Genomic DNA, 19178 nt, shown 5'->3' with positions numbered 1-19178 from the left:
AAAGTCGATGTAAGCGGAAGTTCTGTAACCTTTTACGGTTAGCGCCGCCTTAGGGTTAGTAGGAGATCAGTGTTCTCCTCCGTTGCCTTTTGGCGAGGTATAAAGGAAATCGGTTTTGTAGGATGATATAATAGAACGCAGTCTTGGGCTCAGAAGATAGAGCGGTCGTCAAGCTACCGCTTTCGTGACTCGCGAATCACCCTTCACAACAAGGGTTTGCCTTGAACGCCGCTGCCTATTCTAGCGTCGGTTTCGATTGCACGTTCAACCTAGGCTTCAAATGCTAGAGACAACAAGCGTATGTACTCCAGCCAGTCACCTTGAGCAACAAGTTGTTCGTGAAACCAGAGGAGGCTCGTTTCCTTGTCGAGTGGAGACCTCGTTCCTACCTTTCGCTAGCCCAATGCCCACAAACCACTTACGAGCCGAGGCGAAGATCAGCAAGAGCCTCGGTCTCCAAGCTGGGAAACATCGCGATCCTGGACAGTAAACAACCACCAGCACCGAGCCAGGCTAGCGTCAGGAACATGGGCCATTTGGAATCACCCCTATGGCGACGTAGCGGACAAAAAGCTTCGTCATTCCGTGGAGAAAATGTCTTTCCCCGCACTGGGGTTGAGGCTAAAGACGACGAGAAGCTTGATTAGAGCCACTACTGGTGGGCTAGCGGCTCCGGCTGCCCTGATCCTGCAGGTAACGTTGGGTGGGATCGACGGAGGCTGTAGTTACTGACCTCCAACAGTGAACTCTCTCGTCGTCTAGGAGTGGTTAGATCTGGCATCAGGTCTGAGGCGTGTTCTATATTCGAGTGGCAGCTCACCCTCTGATGAATCAGGAAGATTTGCTGTACCAGAAACTCACGAAGAGAAAGACTTGTCTTCCATTTGCCCTTCGCAAGGACGTTCGGATGATCCTTTTCTCCGTTGCCCTGCGTCCGGCCGTGGGCCAATTGGACACGTAGGTGCGCTCCGCGAACTATGAACGGACCCAATCATCAGTGCTCTGTTGGTCATTAAAGGTGGGCACTCGTGATGTTGTGATTTTAGCGTCCAGTAGTAGAGATGTGATACATCGAAGTGGCAGTGCGATCGCAATCTGCCTCGGTATCACGTTTGGCTTCGTGTCTCTCATTGGTCGAGGGTCGACAAGCAATGCCTGATCGACAAGATCAGCATGATCGACGTGACAAGGCGTGATGCGGCGCTTGATCAACGGCTACTACGCCAGACCAACAGTATTTCGTCAATGTTAGAGCGACTTAGGTGTATGGTCATGTAATGGAAGACCCAAATGCCTCGGCACAATGGTCACCGTTGTTATCCTCATTGGTCAGAGGGGGCAATGTTACGTTCGATCGCAGGGCCAGGCGCACAGAGAGAAGAGGTCATCGAGGAAAGCGAACATAAAAGAGAAGCTCTTCCTCGTCAACAGAAGACAGGACACTCATCCTCCAATACTTCACTAATTAAATCTTCGAAAAATCATGAAGCAAGCTGTCTTTGCCGCACTTTTGACGTCGGCTTCGGCCTTCCCATGGGTCGTGGATGTCCCAGGCGTCGACTCTTCCATGCTCAAGGCACGCCACAACTACCGTCGTCAACAGACAGGCACCGGGGCAGGTGGCCCTGCAACTTGCCCTTTCAACGCAGACCACAAGCCTGCCGCTGCCTATAACTCCCAGTATCCGTACAACGGTGCGAGGAATGGTTTGCCCGGCAAAGGCCAGGGCGGCTACCAAGTACCTGCGCCTGGGGATGACGCACACAAATATGTAGCGCCAGGGTCAGGCGATATTCGCGGACCGTAAGTCATTCATTGTTTGAGCTCGATGCAAGTGCATAGGCTGACTGCCACTTCCATCCTAGATGCCCTGGTCTGAACACTGCTGCAAACCACAACTTCTTGGCCCACGACGGTATCGTAACCTACGACGAGCTTGTGGACGCTCAACAGAACGTTTACAACGTTGGCTATGATCTTGCAAACCTTCTGGCACTCCTCGGTTTGACCTTGACCGACGGAGACATCGTAACCCAGAAGCTCAGCATCGGATGCGACGCAACTACTCGCACTTCCTTCAACCCCGCCCTGACAGGCAGTGAGCCTGGGCTTGACGGCCACAACAAGTTCGAGGCGGATTCATCTCTCACTCGTAACGACTATTTCACTCACAATGGAGACAATTTCAGCTTCAACAAAACTCTCTTTGACATGATGACCGCGACGACCGGCGGCAACTTCGATCGGGAGGGTCTGTCGAAGTACCGTTTGCAACGTTGGGAGCAGTCTCAAGCCGAGAATCCCAACTTCTTCTTCGGTCCCCTGACCCTGCTCTTGTACGGAGCTGCCAGCTTTTTGTACGAGCTCATGCCCTCCGGCACTCGCGGGTATGCACCCGATCTTGAGACCATCTCGTCGTTCTTCATCGACGAAAAGCTGCCCGAAAACTGGACCAACCGCAAGACCCCGTACACCAACAGCGATGTGACGAGGGAAATCGTCACCATGTATCTTGAGAACCCGGTGCTTTTCGGAAGCAACACTGCAGATGGCTCCTTCGACGGCATCAACTTCGGCGCTATCAAGGACGGCAAGATCGAGGCTGGCATCAGCGCGAAGGAGACTTCCTGCCTGCTGTACCAGCTGTTGTTCGGTCAGATTCCGAGCTCCCTGAACGGCATCGTCACGCCGACAGTGGAGGCGTTGTCTTTCATTGCTACTAAGATCTCACCCGACTTGGATAACTTGGGATGCCCGATCCCATTGACCTAGACTGGGAATGGATTTGAATGAATGGTTGATGAGGAACGATGCGGGAGGCTGAAATGTAAATACTTGAGACAATAGGTCTGGCGCTTGTCATACGTTTATGAGTGCTACTTTTGCTACTTTCGAAAGGAACTTTACGCATCTCTTACTTTCGCCAAATGCTCGTACGATTTCTTCTCACGCCTTTCTTTCCAGCCTCAAGGAAATTTCGTCTGATATCATCCTCGCATGTAGACACTGGGCTTGCCAAAGATCCTGGGGCGCACAATCACGCTTCTTTCCTCCGCTAACCGCAAGACTCGATTGATGTACAACGGATCCGTCACTGCGCTTTTATCAATCCGCCTCACTTCCGAAAGTATCAACTCGCCAAGTAATCGGTGGGGTATCGATGGCGTAGGGCTGAGCCTCCAACCTTTCCACAACTTCATACCATATTCATGCTCATAGTCTCTTCGTTTCTTCCTTCGCAGCAGGCAGAAAGTAGCAACTGCAAATCTAAGCGTAGCTTCTAAGCACCCATCGTTCGCCAATATGTTCGCCATGAAGCCAACTAAAGCTCCGCCCAGTGGCCAGGTTGTCAAAGTGGGTATCGTGGAGTCAGTTGCAATCGACGGAGAATATCCCATATCAAATTCGAATTCTATGTGCTCGCAGGTGCGGCATGGTCACTCAAGTTGTCCACATTCCCACCTTGAACTCGTTGTCGGTTACACCTCTTCCAAATCACGTACCTCTGCGATGTCTCCGCCTATGCGATGAAGTACAGCCAGCTCAAAGTCGCGCGCACTACGAAGCCCAAGACTACGCAAATCATTGATCAGCTCTGCAATTCTGCAGAAGTCGATTTGGTCTTACTAGCTAGCAATCACGCCTTTCATGCATCCGAAGCAATCCTCGCTCTCAAAGCCAACAAGCACGTCTCGATCGAGAAACCCATCGCTTTGACTCTCCAAGACACAGACCGCATCATAGCCGCCGACCAAGCGGCTGGCAGCTTGAAGGTCTTCGTAGGCTATATGAGGCGTTACATCGCCGTCTTCATCGATGCAGTCAAAGAAGTGGGTAGTATTGGAGAAATCGGCTATGCACGCGCCCGAGATCTCATCGGGCCAAATTCTATCTTCATCGGCCAATCTATCACATTCCCGCAGACTTTCAACGATTATCGGGAAGAAGATAGAGAAGCTCTGCATCAGAAAGCTCTCCAAGTGGGACTTGATGTCACCACGACGCAAGAGAGAAAAACGATGTGGGACTATCTGTCTATGCTCGGGTCGCATGACCTGAGCGCCATGCGTGAAATCATCGGCATGCCCACCGGTGTCATAGGATTCTCGCCTTGTGCTACAACCGGATCGCCCTTTTGGAGGTAAATTCCTCAGCCCAAAAGCCCACCTGGGCCGCGCTGACAGAGATAGCGCGATGTTCCAATACTCCGGCTTCTCATATGAGTCTGGCATCGATCAGGTCTTGCAATTCGACGCTTCGATCGAGATATTCGGAGAAAAACAGACCGTCAAAGTATCCATCGACACTCCATTCGTCAAAGGCTTGTCGACCCTGATGGTCGTGAAACAATCGCTGCTCGATGGATCTTACAGAGAATCGAGCATTCGCAGGACTTACGAATATCCGTTGACGCTCGAGCTGCAGGAAGTGCACGCGTGTAGAACGCCGAAGAGAACTTCGTCAGGTGCCAGGCATGATTTGGAAATCCTCGGTATGCTTGCGAAGGCTGGTGTGTCACAACAAGAATGTCAGTAGCGCGGCAGTGACGGGAAGACCGGTCATTTATGCTCGAATGGAAGGGAGGTTTCAAGCGTGTGTATTTGCGTGCGCGCAGCCAACCCTAACCCTGGTGCGCGGGCGCGTGTGTGCGGGCTGATAACATCACCAGTCCGGCTCAACAGGTACCTTAGAGGAATCGAACTCTCTTTGTCTCTCGCTGCCGACGCACATTTCTTCGCCAGCCCGAGATCACCGTCGATGGCGATCTCGAAGACGCAATACAGAAACGCGCGCCGAGACTGCGGTGCTTGCACGACCGCGTTCACCTTCAGACCTCGAGGATCTCTTCTTTACGACAGTCCTTCTATCAACACGACGACGCGCCCGCAAGCATTTTTGACCAGCGAAATTAAACGGATTACGGCCACGTATGGGAGAGATGTTACATTGAGGAAATCCGGTGACAGTAAGAGAAGGACCACCTACTCGAGGAAGCGATTCAGGGGACGTGCTACGCCGTGAAGGCGAGCTCAACGCACCAGTTTGGCATGAGGGGCTTTGTGCCTCCGGACATTCTCAAGGGCATTTAACAAATTGCTTGTACTGTCGGCCATGCGTTCGCCGTTTGTGCACAGCTACTGCTTGAGGGAGTCAAGGAGTTCCCTTGCCTCGCCGCGCGGGTTCGTGAGCCTCTCGTCTGCAGGCATGTCAGAGAACAGGCCTCAGACATGCCCACGTTCGCCTCGGCCGGACAGCGTGGTGCAATGGCAGCTCCTCGACTCAAGCCGGCCGCTGCATTCCACGCGTCCCTGCCATCTAAGCGCAAAACACCGAAGCCGCCGCTCGGACTTAGCCTGCTTCTAGCACACCACACTTCTGACCACGGATGAAGACGTTGAGCATTAACGAAACACAAACTCGCGTCGAAACAAGGGACTTCGCCCCAAACTCAAGACTTCTTCGCGTTCAAAATCTACGGCAGCTCGCACTCGATAAGGCTTTCCACACCGTTTCCGACCTCCCAGATCTTCACGATTCTCAGGCCGGCGCGGTCTTCGAGCAGGTGCTTCCATTGAGCAGCCGTGCGCTCGCGAGAGGCAAAGAGCGCCAGCATCATCAGGTCCAAACCGGTCGCCTCCCAATGCGCCTGCACGTCGGGTATGACGTTTTCGTTGATCAGAAGCTTGCTGTATCCCGGCTCCATTGCGTCCTTCACGTTTTCAAGGATGCGCTCACACACATCGTCCGGCCAATCATGGAGGACGGAGTGCATGTAGTACGCGCGAGCACCTGGGTCTCATGTAAGTGACTTTCACTTCACCTCAATCGATCCGACTTACCCGCAAGAGGCTGCTTGGTGAAGAAATCATAAGACATGCGCTCGATCCTTTCGTCAAGAGTGTCGATCTGTCCCAGAACAGCTGGCAGATCTTGTAGCACCAAACGGCCGGCAGAATTGCCGTGCTTCCTTGCAAACTCAGCAATATCGTGTCCGATACTACCTCCAATGTCCACCAACAATGCAGCATCATCTTCCGCTTTCGCGCCCTTGATCAATCGCTCCTTCACAGGAAAGAAATTCTCGTCCATCCAGCTCGGCCTGCCCTGCCTATAGCCAGCCATGTGATGATTGAACTGTGGCCCAAGGGGCGGGTTGTCTTGCAGGTAGGCGAAAAAGTTGAGGTGGGTGTCGTAGGCATGTTGGTAAGGGCCATGCGCTGAGGAGGTTGGCTCCCTGTACCCGATCTTGGCTGCATAGGTGTTGAGCTTCAGCAGCGAGGAGTTCGCGCCTCCGGCTCTGAGTGGAAACGGTTAATTTTCGCCCAACTCAAGGTACTACGACAAACTCACAAGCACGGGTAGCCATCACCAATGATCGGAATCGCCAATGACTTGGAGAAGTTTGTGGGCTCGTACTCGTCGGCCGCAGTCTCTCTAATGTATCCCATAGCCGCCAAGTGCCGCATAGTCCGCGCTGCAATTCGATCAGCTTCAGTCAACACCCTTCATCCCTATAACGGCATACCGAGAAGAGAAGCATCAACGTTCACATTTTCTGACAGCTTAGCCACCGTCTTCGGCGAGGCGTCGTTCGCCAGCATGGCCTTGAAGAGGCCGGTGTCGACACCAAGTGTGATAGCTGCATGGGCAGCAGGCTACCTTGGTCAGCTGATGAGCTCAGACAACAGTCGCAAGAACTTACCTGCGCCCAATTGTGCTTGATCATCGTCTCGCGCGGCGTCTCGAGCGACTGGACGAGTCGGCGCGCTTCCACGAGCAGCTTCATTCGGGCATCGTTATTCGCAGCGTTAAAGGTGTCTCCGATGGACTGGATGGCGGCGATGGTGGACGGGACTCTCTCTGCATTGTTTGGCGACACAGCTACTTCCGCTGCACGCTCCGCTGGGGAGTACTGAACCTTGCCATTCGGCGTATCCTTCGAAGTCTTACGACTGGTACTCTTGGCTGTTCCGTTGGAATGTCCGTTGGTTGTTCCGTTGCTTGCCCCATTGGCAGTACCGTTCGAAGGCATGGCTTCGGCAGAGAACAGTAAAGTTTGTTATGGAAAGTGGGAGGCTTCGCTAATGCGCTGGACATGCAATGTACTTCAAGTTTCTGTTCGATTGAGAGGAGACAGGCATTTGCACCGCTCTCTTTGCATGCTATGCCGGGGCCATGCCACGCCGCTCCATTCGAACCGCAACCGTGGAAGGCAAGATCAGTTGAGCGATACTTTCCCTGCTTGTTGAGGCGACGATGTCTTCGCCTACGCACGACTCATACACGAGTTCGATAGCACATGTAAGACGAGTCCCATGGCGCGGAACGGTGAAGCATCCGAATGGACCAGATAGTGGGCACTTGCGACTGATGAAGCCGATACCAAATAGAAAGTCAGGAGCTTCTGCATTGGCTAAGAACTCATGTGTGCTAGTAACTCCACACAACATCAGGGGGACGAAGGCCGCCCAGGCCCGGAGGCATGCTACCCGCCCGACTGATGGTCTTCAATGGAGGATGAACGGCACTGTTCCCCGGCGCTAACACTCCCGGGCTTCCCCAGAGGCTGCTGAACGTCTTTGGCGGATTGTCCACTGAGCACGTGCGAAATCGCCGTTTCGTCGACTGGGATGCGTTCTCACTATGTGGGTCGCTGGGCAAGGACACGACCACGCGAGTCAAGGGAAGTCCAAGTCACACAACCGATGCTTGGCCCTCGTAGCTCTCCACATATCTTATACAGTGCTGCCGGGAATCGCCGAGCACTTGTGGAGAAGTGACATCTAGAAGGATGCGCCGTTTATAGAGACCTGGTTAGCTCTGCATGTGCCACTTGGTCCCGCCACACCATCTTCCTTCGCTTCGTGACTTTTTGAATGGCCGCCTTTTCCTACCCGAATTTTTCTGTATTAGTTGACAAGCGAGGAAAGTCCCCTGTCAGGGGATATTCACGTCCGGTAATGACGGAGGTGTGGCCGAAGCCAAGCATCACTACGCACACCTCTTAAAGATCATTTTGGAATGACTTTAGTCGGTATCGCGCAACGCTCATCATGTGTATGATATGGTTCTAAGAGAAATTACGAGTAAGCAAAAATGTGCAGACAGAGCCAGCCGATCGGCACTGTGGATGGCGCTCCCCAGGTGTGCTGTGGAACACAAGTCATGACTGCAGTCTAGCACTCTGGTAATCGGACCCTAGTCGTGCTGACGAAACTTACGCATCTGTCAATATCCGGACCGAGACTCCGTTGCGACGATCAAGTTTCATTGCCGTCCCTGTCAAGTCATCTAGCATCTGATGCCTTCGCTTTCGGTGCACGGCACACATTGTATCGAGGGGGCCATGGAGCAAAGATCCCACGACTCATGTTGTCCACCCTCAGCCGTACGTGGCATTTGACTGAGGTATCTCTAGAAAGGATGTTGTCAGTGACTCATCTCTGTAGCCAGAAAGACAGACATGTCTTCTAATTTGACAGCCCGCGATGATGATGCCAACATAGGAACGACGATTCTGGCCATCCTCGGCAGCCTGACGGGTATTTCGTCAGTCTTTGTTGCAGCACGAATTTACGTACGAGTAAAGCTACTGCGGAATCTGGGCCTGGATGACTATCTCATTGTCCTGGCAATGGTAAGATGCTAGAGAAGATCCTGAATAACAGCGAATGAATGCTGACGGCTGTACAGATCTGTGCATTCGTCAATCTGGGAATTTCTTCAGCAGCCGTGGAATCAGGTAGCGGGCGGCATTTCAACACATTGAACGTCGAGCAACAGCAGAATGTCATCAAGTACACCATTGCAGCGTTCTGCCCCGGTATCTTGTCCTTCGCGATCCCGAAACTCGCGGTAGTCGCCTTGTTGACTAAACTCATGAACCCAAGTCCGGCGCATCGCATCTTTCTCTGGTGTTCTTCCGGAGTGACAACACTCGTCTTGTTCGGATGTGTGATAATTCTATACGCTCAGTGTACGCCATCCCGGTCGCAGTGGGACTTCTCAGTCAAGGGCGAATGCTGGTCGGTGTGGGTTCTCGTCGACTACGCCATCTTTGCCGGCGGTGAGTCTGTCTTTTGCCATGTTGAGTATCAGAAATGCTGACAAAGCAGCTCTTTCGGCATTCGTGGATCTCTATCTCGCCTTGTATCCTGCAGTGATCCTCGCCAGGCTGCAAATGAACTTGAGGAAGAAGATCGCACTTGCTGTCGCTCTCGGAATCGGATCTGTCGCCTGTATTGTCGCGGCGTACAAGTGTACGCGAATCCCGGGTCTGGCAAGTGACGACTTCAGTTGTGAGTAATCCATTTACTTTGCAATTAAAACCCGAAACTGACCTTCGGACAAAGACAACACAGCTAATCTGGTAATATGGACCTGGTTCGTCATGCCGCCTTCTTCTTCAACCGCCACTAATGCTAGACTAACCCACTTTCCAGCGTCGAAGGCTCCACAATTATCATCGCCTCCTGCATTCCCATCCTTCAGCCCTTGGTCAAGGTCGTCATGGACAAAAGTGCCTTCAGCAGCGCTCGCCGCGAAGCCGGCTACCAGAGTGGCACCCTCCACCAGAAACCGACTCATGCATCCGACATTCAGCTCTCGAGCGATCTTGTCAAGTCTGGGAAGGCTTACTCCAGAGCCAGGATTGGTGTCACCTATCCGACGGAGATTGACAGTCAGGAGAGAATTCTACAAGAGGGAACCTTCGAACGGGGTCCGAGTGAGTCCAGGGAGAGGAGAAGTAGTACAAACGCAAGGATCAAGAGAACAGACGAGATCACGGTGTCTTCATCTCCTGTCGATGGATCGCCGGATACAGGTAGAGCTTCGGCGAAATGGTGAACTATTGTAAAAGCAGCTGTGCTGGTAATTTGTACAGCGCTTGGTATCTTGCGGCTAAACACTATCGGCAGAGTTGATTATTCACTCGATGGGTTGGATCCACCTGCCCATCCATCTCTCGTTTATTTCCTTAGCCTCATCAACAAGACCGAGTTCCAGCAGCAGCTGAACCGTTCCTCGAACAGAAGAGTGTAATGCCGAGCTGATCCAAGCGTGTGTCGGCGCCGTGTGTTCCCCAATGAAGATAGTATTGTGCTCTGTGTTGTGGTACGATGGTATGTAAAGCTTGTGCTGCTCGACATCCGGCCGGCACCAGCTCGTGGCGGTATGTTCCTTTCTTGGAGTCAACACGCAGTACTCATCATTTGGTTGGGACAGTACTCACATCCTGAAGCCAACAGAGCCTTTCGTAGTCGCCGGTATACGATTCTCTGATTCCTTCGCCATGGAGACTTGCAATTGAGTCCAGGACTATCTCAACATGCTGCTCATCTGACATAGGCACAAAGCGATCGCTCCAATCACCACCACGATAGTGAATGATGAGTCCTGGACGACCTGTCTCATTGATTCCATAGACCGGATAGTAGAGTGCCCCGATAGGCGAGCTTTCCGGCTGCGAATATCCACCAAAGATCGGGCGCTTACCTTTCTCCCAGAAACGATCCTTGAAGAGGACAGCGACTTTGCACGCGCTCTTGAACCGCAAGCCCGCCTCGCTGGTTGCGCGGCTCAGCGTCGAGGAGAACGGCGGGAGATCCATGAACCTCGTCATCGTGAACGGCACGGCCATGACAGTGTAATCGTAGTCCTTGTGACCGACGGTCCGATTGCTTTCTTTCCAGGAGAGACGAGTCTTGACTGAGCCTTCATGGCCCACAGACTCCAGCTTCGAAATCTTGCGTCCAAGAGTCAAGCGGTCCTTTACATGCGGAAGGAACGCATCAGAGAGCCTGTTAAAGCCCCCGTCTACACGCTTCCACTCTGTCTCCCCAAGGCTTCCAGGACTGCCGTCTAGGCCCAAGTTTGAATTGTGCACCATTTCATCCCAAAAGACGTCATAGTCAGAAGCTGTCCAAATGGCATCGGTGACATTCTCGCTGGCCCGGAACACATTGCGCATCATGGCCTGCTCGCTGTAGTCATCCAGGTTCTGATTCATTGCCTTCTTATGAGCCCGCCACACGTCCTGCTGGATAGACTTCAGAGTTTCCTCGTTTTTCAGAATGCCATTCATCTCGGCTTTAGTCTTGTCAAATTCGTCAGATATCAAAGCATTCGAGCTTGCAAGACTTGCATTTGCATCGACATCAGCCCGTGTCGGTATCGTCCCATCAGGCAGCCTTCCGGTCCCACGTGCTAGGAGCTCGTTGGGATGATGCTGGATCCAAGGAACGAAGTCAACTTTCCAGTGCGGGTTGTTTTTGTTGAGCTCATTCAGCCAGTCCGCCAACTGATAAGTCAACTGATGCTCTGTGTATACATGTGTCGAGTTATCGCTCTTGTACGTAACCCGGTAAGGAAGCCTCATGGGGCCCATCTCGGCATATTCCTGTGTGCCGCCAACAAACTTCGTCCGAAAGCGACCGCCAACTCGGTTGCTGGCTTCGACGAGCTCCCAGTTGTGCACCCCAACGCTGTCGAGCATCAAGACTGTGGCTAGGCCAGAGATACCGGCGCCGACAATTGCGATAGAAGCGTTGGGTTTGGACGACGGCGCAGTAGAGGTGTTGATCGCGGCGACGCCATCAAACCATGCACCCAGAGCATCGAAGTCCTTTAGAAGCGGTTTCCTTTCAACACCATTGCTTGAGAGACGAACTGGACTTGCAAAAGCTGAGGCGACCAATTGCGCGAAGAAGACACGACGGCTGAGTAACATATTGCTTGGTGCAGCTCAAGGGGAGGTTTTGATACATTGCATTTTGCTTGGCTCGTGCTACGTTTTTGTAGTTTGCACAATCATCAAGGTTGAATCGGAATATCCTCGCTAAGCCATGAATTTTGTGAACAAGCACTCTGATGGTTGAAAGCTTCACTTCAGTCTCTGGTTCTCGATGCAGGGAACCTGAGTCTTTGTTCACGCCGATCACTGTGACGTAATGCTGGCATTGAATTCCGTTTCGATCTTTGACTGTTAGAACAGATGACCGATGCAAAGCACAGCGACTCTGTAGCTGAGCGTGAGATGCATCGGTAAGCAGCTCTTTCTCGAGCGTTCGGCAGGGCCTCAAGTATTCAAAGACCCAGACCATTAATTCCGTCCACACCGCAATTTCATGAAGAATCATGGTTGCGATTCAATAGCTGCGATCAGTTTTAAGTTTGCCGGTACGCGATGATGGAAAGCGAAAATGGAGAATGAAGGATCTCTGCCCGCAGGTTGTTTGGTAGCCCGAATGAAATGCAATTGCAACAGAGTTCCAAGCTCCTCCAAATATCTCCATCTACTCGGCCTTAACAAAGCTGACAGGGGCGGTATACTTTTGCTTTCCACCAACGAAATAGTAACCGAAGGCCAGAATGCCAACGATCGCCAGCACAACCACAGCCCAATTGAAGTCTCCAGCAGCGCTCGCGTCTCCAATAAGCTTGTATGACGGCCAAAAGGCGAAGAAGAACGCCACAAGGAGAAAGACAAGCGTGAGATCGTTGACGAGACCTCCCCAAGCGCCGAGAGACCAGCGATGTGGAGGTAGTGGGTCTCCGTAGATCCTTTTGAGCCGTAGGGCGCCGATGGAGATGATGTATGAGAGGAGTAAAGCGGCATTGCTGACGGAAAGAATGGCGTTGAGAGCAACATCAGAGCCGAAATTGATGCAAGCCAGGATCAAAGAGACCACGAGGCAGACGATCAGAGAGTTGACGGGGACTTCGGACCCAGGACGGACTTGGCGGATCCATTCGGAATAGGGAAAGCCCTGGAAATGGAAAATCAGTTGGACGCGGTTGCGGAAGATGATAAGAGGGCGCAGCGTACGTGATCGCGGGAAAAGGACCAGATCTGCCGTGACGAGCTGGCGACGGTGGAGACGGCGGAGAAGAATAGGAGAACAATGAGGAAGGCAATGAGCACACAGGTCCCAGCGTAAGAGCCAGTGATTTCATATATTACATCCACAATTGGGTAGCCGGAGTCCTGCGAGGACGTCAGAAGCTGCACCGTAGCCTTACACGGTGGATCTTACCGAATTGACGAACGCATCGACGTCCTTTATGCAGAAGCAGAATGAAATCACCATAGTGATGCCAAGGATTCCATTGAGCGAGATGCTCCACATCATCGCTCTCGGAAGCTGAATCGACGCGTCTTTGAGCTCTTCACTCATGTGCGCCCCGGCGTCGGGACCAATGAAGCACCAGATGGCTGAGGTCAGACCAATCAACGTGCTCAGGCCGTTTGAGCCCCATTCCCCACCGTCGTAGAACTCGGTAAAAACCTTTTCTGCTGGTGCGTGATCCGCCATCACCCAGAAGACGATCAAGAACGCGAAGAAGCCGAAGATGTGAGCAAACAGAATGATTCCCTCTGCCAGAGGTAGATGATGAGCGCCCCAGATGTTGAACGCAACGATCAAGAAGGTGAAGGCGAACATCAACAGCGTGACCTGCCATGCAGTCGTGAAGGTTGTATCCGGGTTTCCAATTGCGATGAGCTGCTGTATGACGCCGGCGAGTTGAATTGCGCATGAAGGAACGCCTGCAATCCAGCCGATTGTTGAAGCCCAGCCAGCCGCGTACGACAGGGGCTTCTGCAAAGAAGCTGGGGCAAACTCGCTTACCCAATGATACTGTCCGCCGCTGGGTAGGAAGATCAGCTCTCAGCCGAGGTAGAAGCAAGCAATGGGAGAAGCAAACCTATTCGGGGCCATGGATGCCATTTCTGCGCTGGTAATTGTTAGCGGTTGGTGGTTGCGGCCCGAAATACTTAGCAAAACACTCACATTGACGCGATCAAGCAAAGCATGAAGAGCCAGACGATGATGGTGGTCCAGATCAGTCCTGCAGTACCTCTGTCCTACGATTCAGCTCTGCCCAATGTCTGCTTGTGTTGATAGAGACCTACCCATTGAACAGACCGGACCAGTTGGATAGTAGCGTGCATTCCTGCACCAGTCAGCGAGCGGCACTTGTTGGAACGTTTGGCGGAATCGTCTCACCCATGTTGCTTGTAGGATGGTAACAAACCCCACGATGCCGACAAATTTGAAGTTGCGCTGTGCTGCTGTCAGCAATGGCTCTTACCCCTCCAGCTCAAAAAATGGTAGGCATACTCGAAGTTCCTGCACACGCCCCATACGCTGCATGTCCTGTAAATCAGCAGCTGTACCACCTTTGGTTTTGGTGACATAAGGATCTTGGACTTCGGGATCCGCGAAGTCCAACATCTCTTGGACTTTCAAGTTGCCACTGTCGCCTTTGCGAGCCATGCTGGCAGACGTGGCAAGCTCTGACCACCGGTGTAGAGTTGTATCAAAGGTGAAGAAGCAACAGACGCAGGAAGAGGAGGAAACCAGCAGCAGGTATTGATGAAAGGCCACCTTGGACAGAAGCCTGTTCTCCGAGCCTTATGCTCGGCCATCATCCAGACGCGGAAAATCTTCCACCTCGCGTAGCATCGCCTGCAGCAGCATGGCATGGGCTCGGGCTCGGGCTCCGCATGGCCATTCGGAAGTGCGGACACATGGTGCCATCCAGTCCAGACGTGAAGCTAGCGTCAACTCGGACGTCTATCCCGCCGCGAAGGATGCTCTCGGTAGTTTGGGCATGATCCTAGGCATCCGGGAACAGGACTAAGCCTGCGGGAAGGCGTAGGCATGAAAAGCTAAGCATGCGGACGGCGTGGTGGGTGCGTGGTGAGGAAAGGCTAAGCATGCGATGGCAAAACAAGCGCAACCAAGCAGTGAAAGCTTAGCGCCGCCCGTTGCCCATCTGGGGCAGCGCGCCCGGCCGCTTCCAATCAAATGTTAACCGAAGGATTCAACTCCGCTCGCCAAACCACAGCACGGCCAGGGCTTCAAAGTTCAGACCCTCGAGTGGATGCCGGTGGGCCTTCAATATTGCGCAAGCGAAAGTATCTGGTGCCACTTCGCGTATTCCCTGTAAACTCTCCCTCGGCGCTGTGGTCGTCTGAACCGAATTGATCATTACACGCCAGAGCAACACTTCAAGACAGCAATTGATGGCAGAACCAGATCGCCCTCAAGCTCATCGGAAGGCAACGCGGCGCCGGTGATATCGCGCTGGGGAGGGATCAGATGGCACTTGGGTTGTCCATGAAGTACGAATGCACCAGAAGACGCTTCCTTCATCAACCCTGCTCATGCGCCGCGTTCTTGTTTGCATTTGGATGAATCCTTAGCGGCTTAATGTAGCGTTGCAGTAGCTGGGAAGCCAGGGATCTGGGTCGCCAGGTATATTCGCATGCGACCCAAGCAAAGCAGGTGGGACTTGTGATGAGTAGCTTCAAGCCCGCTCGCGTCCGCTGCGCATGGCTCTCATCGCCATTCTTTTTGTCTTCTCTACGCGCGTGCAATTCGAAGAGTCGCAGTATGGCAGAAGCACGCAGAGGGCGCGTCGGCTACGAAGACACGCTCACCTTCACTAACAGTCTGTGCTTAGCCTATACGCTCTGCTCCGGTGTGCTCCGAGCATGGATTCGACGAGGTACCTACGGCATTGACGACACGGTCATCGTAGCGGCGACTTGCGCGCTGCTCAGTCAATTTGCCGCAGTCTACGTCGCCATCGACCATGGGGCAGGCCAGCCGTGGCAATATATCGAAACCGTGCACAGCTTGTCGGTATTCAGCCAGGTGAGTATCGGTTCTCCGACTCTGCGGGTCGCTTTCCAGACGAGCGTCCTCTAACATCGAATGTTGCTGCAGGCATCCTTGGCCTGTGTCATTACGTTCACAATCGCTCTCCATCTTTCAAAGGCGAGTGTCGTAGCCTTCCTCCTCCGGCTCACCAAACACGGGAAACAGATGTGGGTTCACCGATTTTGCCTCGCCAGCTTCATGGCTCTCGGCCTGGCATCTGTTGTGTCAGTAACTGTCAGTTGGCCAGCGCCCTCCGGACGCTACTGGCTGTCCTCGTCGGATCTATCAGCTTGCTCTATTCAGGTATCAAGCCCACAAGCGCGTGTAGAAAGGCAGAACTGACCCTACGCAGTCAACCCGCTGGACGGTGTTCACCGCCCTCGACCTCCTCACCGAGTCCATTCTCCTCGCCCTTCCCCTCAGCATGATCTGGCACCTCCAGATGCCGACGCGAAAGAGGCTCGTCGTCCTCGGAGCCTTCTGGCTGCGCTCACCTCTTCTCGCACTCTCGGTCGGCCGTTTCATCTACACGAGACGACTTTGCAGAAAAGACGTGGACCTCGGTCTGGATAGCGCACTGTTGCTCATTTGGTTGCTGGTCGAATCCACATACGCCTTGCTCGTAAGCCAATTCCTAGCCTTGCGAGCCTTCACGCTGAGCTTCAACTCCGGTTTCGGGTTCGGGTGCACGGTCAACGCAGGGCCTGAGAGTTATTCGCTGCAACAGCGGTCAGGGAACAAAGCCGCCAGCAAGCCAGGTTCAGGAGCTGTCGTGGCGACTGAGTCAGATTGCCAAACGGCGACGCGGAATTGGCAGGATGATAGGCCCACCAGAGGAATGAACACGCTTAACATCGTGAGGGAAACGGAATACTCCGTAGAGTATATAAGTTCAACGGATGAGATTCCGATACTGAGGGAGACGCGGCAAGACGGCTTGGACAGGTAGCCCAGGCAGTGTCTCATCAGTGAATTTGCGACGGCTTGCTATGGATCGCATACCTTTACGGCGGAAATTGACGATTTTTCCCATCCCACAAGCGTGGTGGCGGACTCGAGTCCAGTCCATTGCATAAGACTCTTCAAGCTTTTTTTGTACCCAATGGGTCTTTCCTCGAATGATGAGCTTGTCAGCATCATCTTTACTTGGACTTCCCACCAAATCCGCGTCCACCATTGCGGCCACGACCCTCAGCAACCCTGAGCACGTACGCGCCACGCTCAAAGGTGTTTGCAATAATGAAGCCGGACGGGAACTGAAAGTTACCCCAAGTGCCAACAAAGTCAAGCGAGCCGCCCGCCGCGTCGTCCTCGGGATGCATGTCGAAGAAAGCCAAGGTCTTGACGCGGCTGCCATCCGGGTGTTTGGCAATAGAGCGGACGTCGTGAACCCAAACACCAGCGCCGTAGTTGGACTGGAACATGACGCCGTCCTCGATGTACAGGTTGTGGTCGACGGCGCGGTGGTCCGTGGACTTGAAAGTGCCAGTCCACTTGGGGTTGCGCAAGTCAGTGAGGTCGATGATGTGCGTGATGGGAACGCCGTCTGCGACAACGCCTTCCACTTCGTCGAGCTCGTCGTTCAGCAGCACGAATTGATGCCAGTTACGCTCCGTCCACCAGCCTTGATGAGTGTAGGTTGCTCCCGGGTACTCGAGACGACCGAGCATTTTAGAATTGGCTTTGTCGGTGGAGTCCCAGACTGTGATGCTGTCTTCGTTGTAGGCGACGCAGATATTGCGGCCCTTGTAACGGCGATCGGGCCCATTGTAAGTGACGCACTGAGCATCGTGGGTGTAACCGTCGGAGCTAGCACAACCCGGCTTGTATGGAGCGGAAGGGTCGTCAAGATTGATGTACTCGAGACCAGCGGCACACGTTTGATTGCGAGGCTGGGCGCCGACGGCAATGGCGTACTCGTTGTCCCAATCGATGACAACGTTGTGCGCACGTCCGATTGGAAGCTCATCAAACACGCTCACAAGGTCGGTATCCTTGTTGAAAGTCACTGGGTTCCTTGGATCGATGGCCGCAACCTTGTTCATGTCAAAGATCTGGACATTGTGTCCCACGGCCTCAGATCCAATGATGGCAAAGTCATTCAGAACGCGGATCTCGCGCCAGGAGGAGCCAATCGGGTCTTGGCACGGCAAGCGGCCAAGGTAGGTCATCTTGCCTCGCTTGTCGATCTCGACAAAAGCAGTGCCAGTATGCTGACCGATGAGACCAAATTGCCGACCTTTGGGCCCGACCCAACCCCAAACTGAGGAGCCACGTCTGTTCGGGTAACGAGGATCTGCCTCTCCGCCGCCCATGCTCTCATGGTTGAGGAAGTCGTAGAGATCCATCTGCGGCCCGTAAGCGACCAATCTCACAGGTCAGGTCGCATCACGAACTCACATTCTGACAGCGGAAAGTCTGCTCCGGATTGCCTTTCTCCGCAACCGCGAGGCCGCGACGGCACTTCAATCGATCCTTCTTGACACTATTGGAAAGCTTGTCCCAGTCCTTCCAGGAAGGCCATTGGGAGCTGTTCAGTGCACCTGCGGCTTCCAAAGCGTCCCATTGGGCCTGGAGCAGCGTTAATGAGACACAGTCTTCACCTGCCAATGTTGCCCGTCTAGTCGACATACATTCTTCATGTCAATGATTCGCTGATGGACCTCGCCAGAGTCATACTGCTCCTTGGAGAAGTGGGCAGCATTAGCAGCTGTGGAAATGGCCAGAAGGACGGAAGAATATTTCATTGTGACTTCGCCCAACGACAGTTGGTATGTTCGGGTAAGCTGCTATCAGCAGGTTCTTCGCGGCGCCTCCACGCATACTTATATCCCTGAAGTAAAGACACGGGGTGGTCCAGACCTCTCGCCATGCTATGCACTGCTTGCAGTTGTGTTTCTAGGATGCTGAGATGTCAAGACAATGATAAGATCCACCTGCCTGAAATGGACTGAGCGCCCAGAACACCAAGCTGCGAACCAAGCCAAATAATTACGGCGACGCGACACTTTTGCTTCACAGCCTCGGATGCCAACAGATTGTGCGTCTTGGAGCTACACGGTCCACCATTCACGTGGAGTGACTGTATCTGGGCGCAGCGATTGGCGGTCCCTCCGCCCTGGTAATACCGCATGTTGCCATCACGGTGGCTTTCCTTGGGTCGCAGTCGCAGGTCGGGTCGCACCTCGGCTCACTGGTGTGAAGATAGTTCGGGAAGGTGTTGACGCTCGGAAGAGCAGAAAAAATGTTCTGCTATGAATGCATTCATGATCAAAGAGACCATTTCGGTCTCCTTGGTGCGTCCTCTCTGGGTGTTGATGTAGCAAAGATGGACGTCGGTCGGAGCTGCGAAGGACCAAGGCTGAGGACGGACCACGGGGGTTGTCGGCAATCCAGCGGAACGGCAAGCCTGGAATGCCTGAGGCAGCAGACATCCATCCAAGCACGCGCGGTCCATTTGGGCTGGGCCTTGCAAGACAGTGTCACGAGCAGTGTCCTTCTATCCAA

General features: G+C 53.4%; 8 protein-coding genes across 8 annotated transcripts; 4 read left to right on the top strand and 4 right to left on the bottom strand.

Annotated features, from left to right (window-relative positions):
* Positions 1-1465: 1465 nt before the first annotated feature.
* WHR41_09017 (uncharacterized protein) lies at positions 1466-2928 on the top strand. The gene is made up of 2 exons (XM_069377621.1): positions 1466-1803; positions 1866-2928. The coding sequence occupies exons 1-2, from the start codon at positions 1484-1486 to the stop codon at positions 2770-2772; spliced, it is 1227 nt and encodes a 408-aa protein (XP_069225405.1). The 5' UTR covers positions 1466-1483; the 3' UTR covers positions 2773-2928.
* Positions 2929-3303: 375 nt separating this feature from the next.
* On the top strand, positions 3304-4536 carry WHR41_09016 (uncharacterized protein; the record flags this gene model as incomplete). The annotated part of the gene is made up of 4 exons (XM_069377620.1): positions 3304-3368; positions 3427-3474; positions 3539-4141; positions 4191-4536. The coding sequence occupies 4 exons, from the start codon at positions 3304-3306 to the stop codon at positions 4534-4536; spliced, it is 1062 nt and encodes a 353-aa protein (XP_069225404.1).
* Positions 4537-5473: 937 nt separating this feature from the next.
* On the bottom strand, positions 5474-7033 carry WHR41_09015 (uncharacterized protein; the record flags this gene model as incomplete). Its single annotated transcript, XM_069377619.1, has 5 exons — positions 5474-5790; positions 5841-6298; positions 6352-6475; positions 6527-6656; positions 6704-7033. 5 exons carry the CDS (start codon positions 7031-7033, stop codon positions 5474-5476), a joined length of 1359 nt encoding a protein of 452 aa, XP_069225407.1.
* A 1196-nt stretch (positions 7034-8229) lies between these two features.
* Positions 8230-9974, top strand: WHR41_09014 (uncharacterized protein). The gene is made up of 6 exons (XM_069377618.1): positions 8230-8389; positions 8455-8638; positions 8695-9067; positions 9117-9299; positions 9354-9384; positions 9444-9974. The coding sequence occupies exons 2-6, from the start codon at positions 8465-8467 to the stop codon at positions 9847-9849; spliced, it is 1167 nt and encodes a 388-aa protein (XP_069225406.1). The 5' UTR covers positions 8230-8389; positions 8455-8464; the 3' UTR covers positions 9850-9974.
* On the bottom strand, positions 9931-11731 carry WHR41_09013 (uncharacterized protein; the record flags this gene model as incomplete). The annotated part of the gene is made up of 2 exons (XM_069377617.1): positions 9931-10182; positions 10235-11731. 2 exons carry the CDS (start codon positions 11729-11731, stop codon positions 9931-9933), a joined length of 1749 nt encoding a protein of 582 aa, XP_069225409.1.
* Positions 11732-12043: 312 nt separating this feature from the next.
* On the bottom strand, positions 12044-14279 carry WHR41_09012 (uncharacterized protein; the record flags this gene model as incomplete). Its single annotated transcript, XM_069377616.1, has 8 exons — positions 12044-12770; positions 12830-12988; positions 13038-13650; positions 13708-13737; positions 13794-13862; positions 13916-13956; positions 14010-14066; positions 14124-14279. 8 exons carry the CDS (start codon positions 14277-14279, stop codon positions 12297-12299), a joined length of 1599 nt encoding a protein of 532 aa, XP_069225408.1. The 3' UTR covers positions 12044-12296.
* Positions 14280-15401: 1122 nt separating this feature from the next.
* WHR41_09011 (uncharacterized protein) lies at positions 15402-16620 on the top strand (the record flags this gene model as incomplete). Its single annotated transcript, XM_069377615.1, has 3 exons — positions 15402-15665; positions 15738-15974; positions 16024-16620. 3 exons carry the CDS (start codon positions 15402-15404, stop codon positions 16618-16620), a joined length of 1098 nt encoding a protein of 365 aa, XP_069225411.1.
* On the bottom strand, positions 16293-18581 carry WHR41_09010 (uncharacterized protein). The gene is made up of 3 exons (XM_069377614.1): positions 18305-18581; positions 18072-18242; positions 16293-18019 (listed from the first exon to the last, which is right to left on the bottom strand). Exons 1-3 carry the CDS (start codon positions 18416-18418, stop codon positions 16814-16816), a joined length of 1491 nt encoding a protein of 496 aa, XP_069225410.1. The 5' UTR covers positions 18419-18581; the 3' UTR covers positions 16293-16813.
* Between the last annotated feature and the right edge of the window lie 597 nt (positions 18582-19178).

Source organism: Cladosporium halotolerans (genome assembly GCF_011745625.1).
Source record: "Cladosporium halotolerans strain TM138-S3 chromosome Unknown Sca54, whole genome shotgun sequence".
NCBI lineage: Eukaryota > Fungi > Ascomycota > Dothideomycetes > Cladosporiales > Cladosporiaceae > Cladosporium > Cladosporium halotolerans.
Note: the sequence above shows the minus strand (reverse complement) of the source record. Positions and strands in the feature narration are given on the sequence as shown.

What these genes read in the sequence shown, in the direction of transcription:
- WHR41_09014 (XM_069377618.1), top strand. Translation starts at nt 8,465, where the DNA reads ATGTCTTCTAATTTGACAGCCCGCGATGATGATGCCAACATAGGAACG. An exon ending in GGCAAGTGACGACTTCAGTT is followed by an intron (nt 9,300 to 9,353) that starts GTGAGTAATCCA and finishes CTTCGGACAAAG; the next exon opens with ACAACACAGCTAATCTGGTA. An exon ending in AATCTGGTAATATGGACCTG is followed by an intron (nt 9,385 to 9,443) that starts GTTCGTCATGCC and finishes CCCACTTTCCAG; the next exon opens with CGTCGAAGGCTCCACAATTA.
- WHR41_09010 (XM_069377614.1), bottom strand. Translation starts at nt 18,418, where the DNA reads ATGAAATATTCTTCCGTCCTTCTGGCCATTTCCACAGCTGCTAATGCT. An exon ending in GAATCATTGACATGAAGAAT is followed by an intron (nt 18,243 to 18,304) that starts GTATGTCGACTA and finishes ACGCTGCTCCAG; the next exon opens with GCCCAATGGGACGCTTTGGA. An exon ending in AGACTTTCCGCTGTCAGAAT is followed by an intron (nt 18,020 to 18,071) that starts GTGAGTTCGTGA and finishes TACGGGCCGCAG; the next exon opens with ATGGATCTCTACGACTTCCT.
- WHR41_09017 (XM_069377621.1), top strand. Translation starts at nt 1,484, where the DNA reads ATGAAGCAAGCTGTCTTTGCCGCACTTTTGACGTCGGCTTCGGCCTTC. An exon ending in TCAGGCGATATTCGCGGACC is followed by an intron (nt 1,804 to 1,865) that starts GTAAGTCATTCA and finishes CTTCCATCCTAG; the next exon opens with ATGCCCTGGTCTGAACACTG.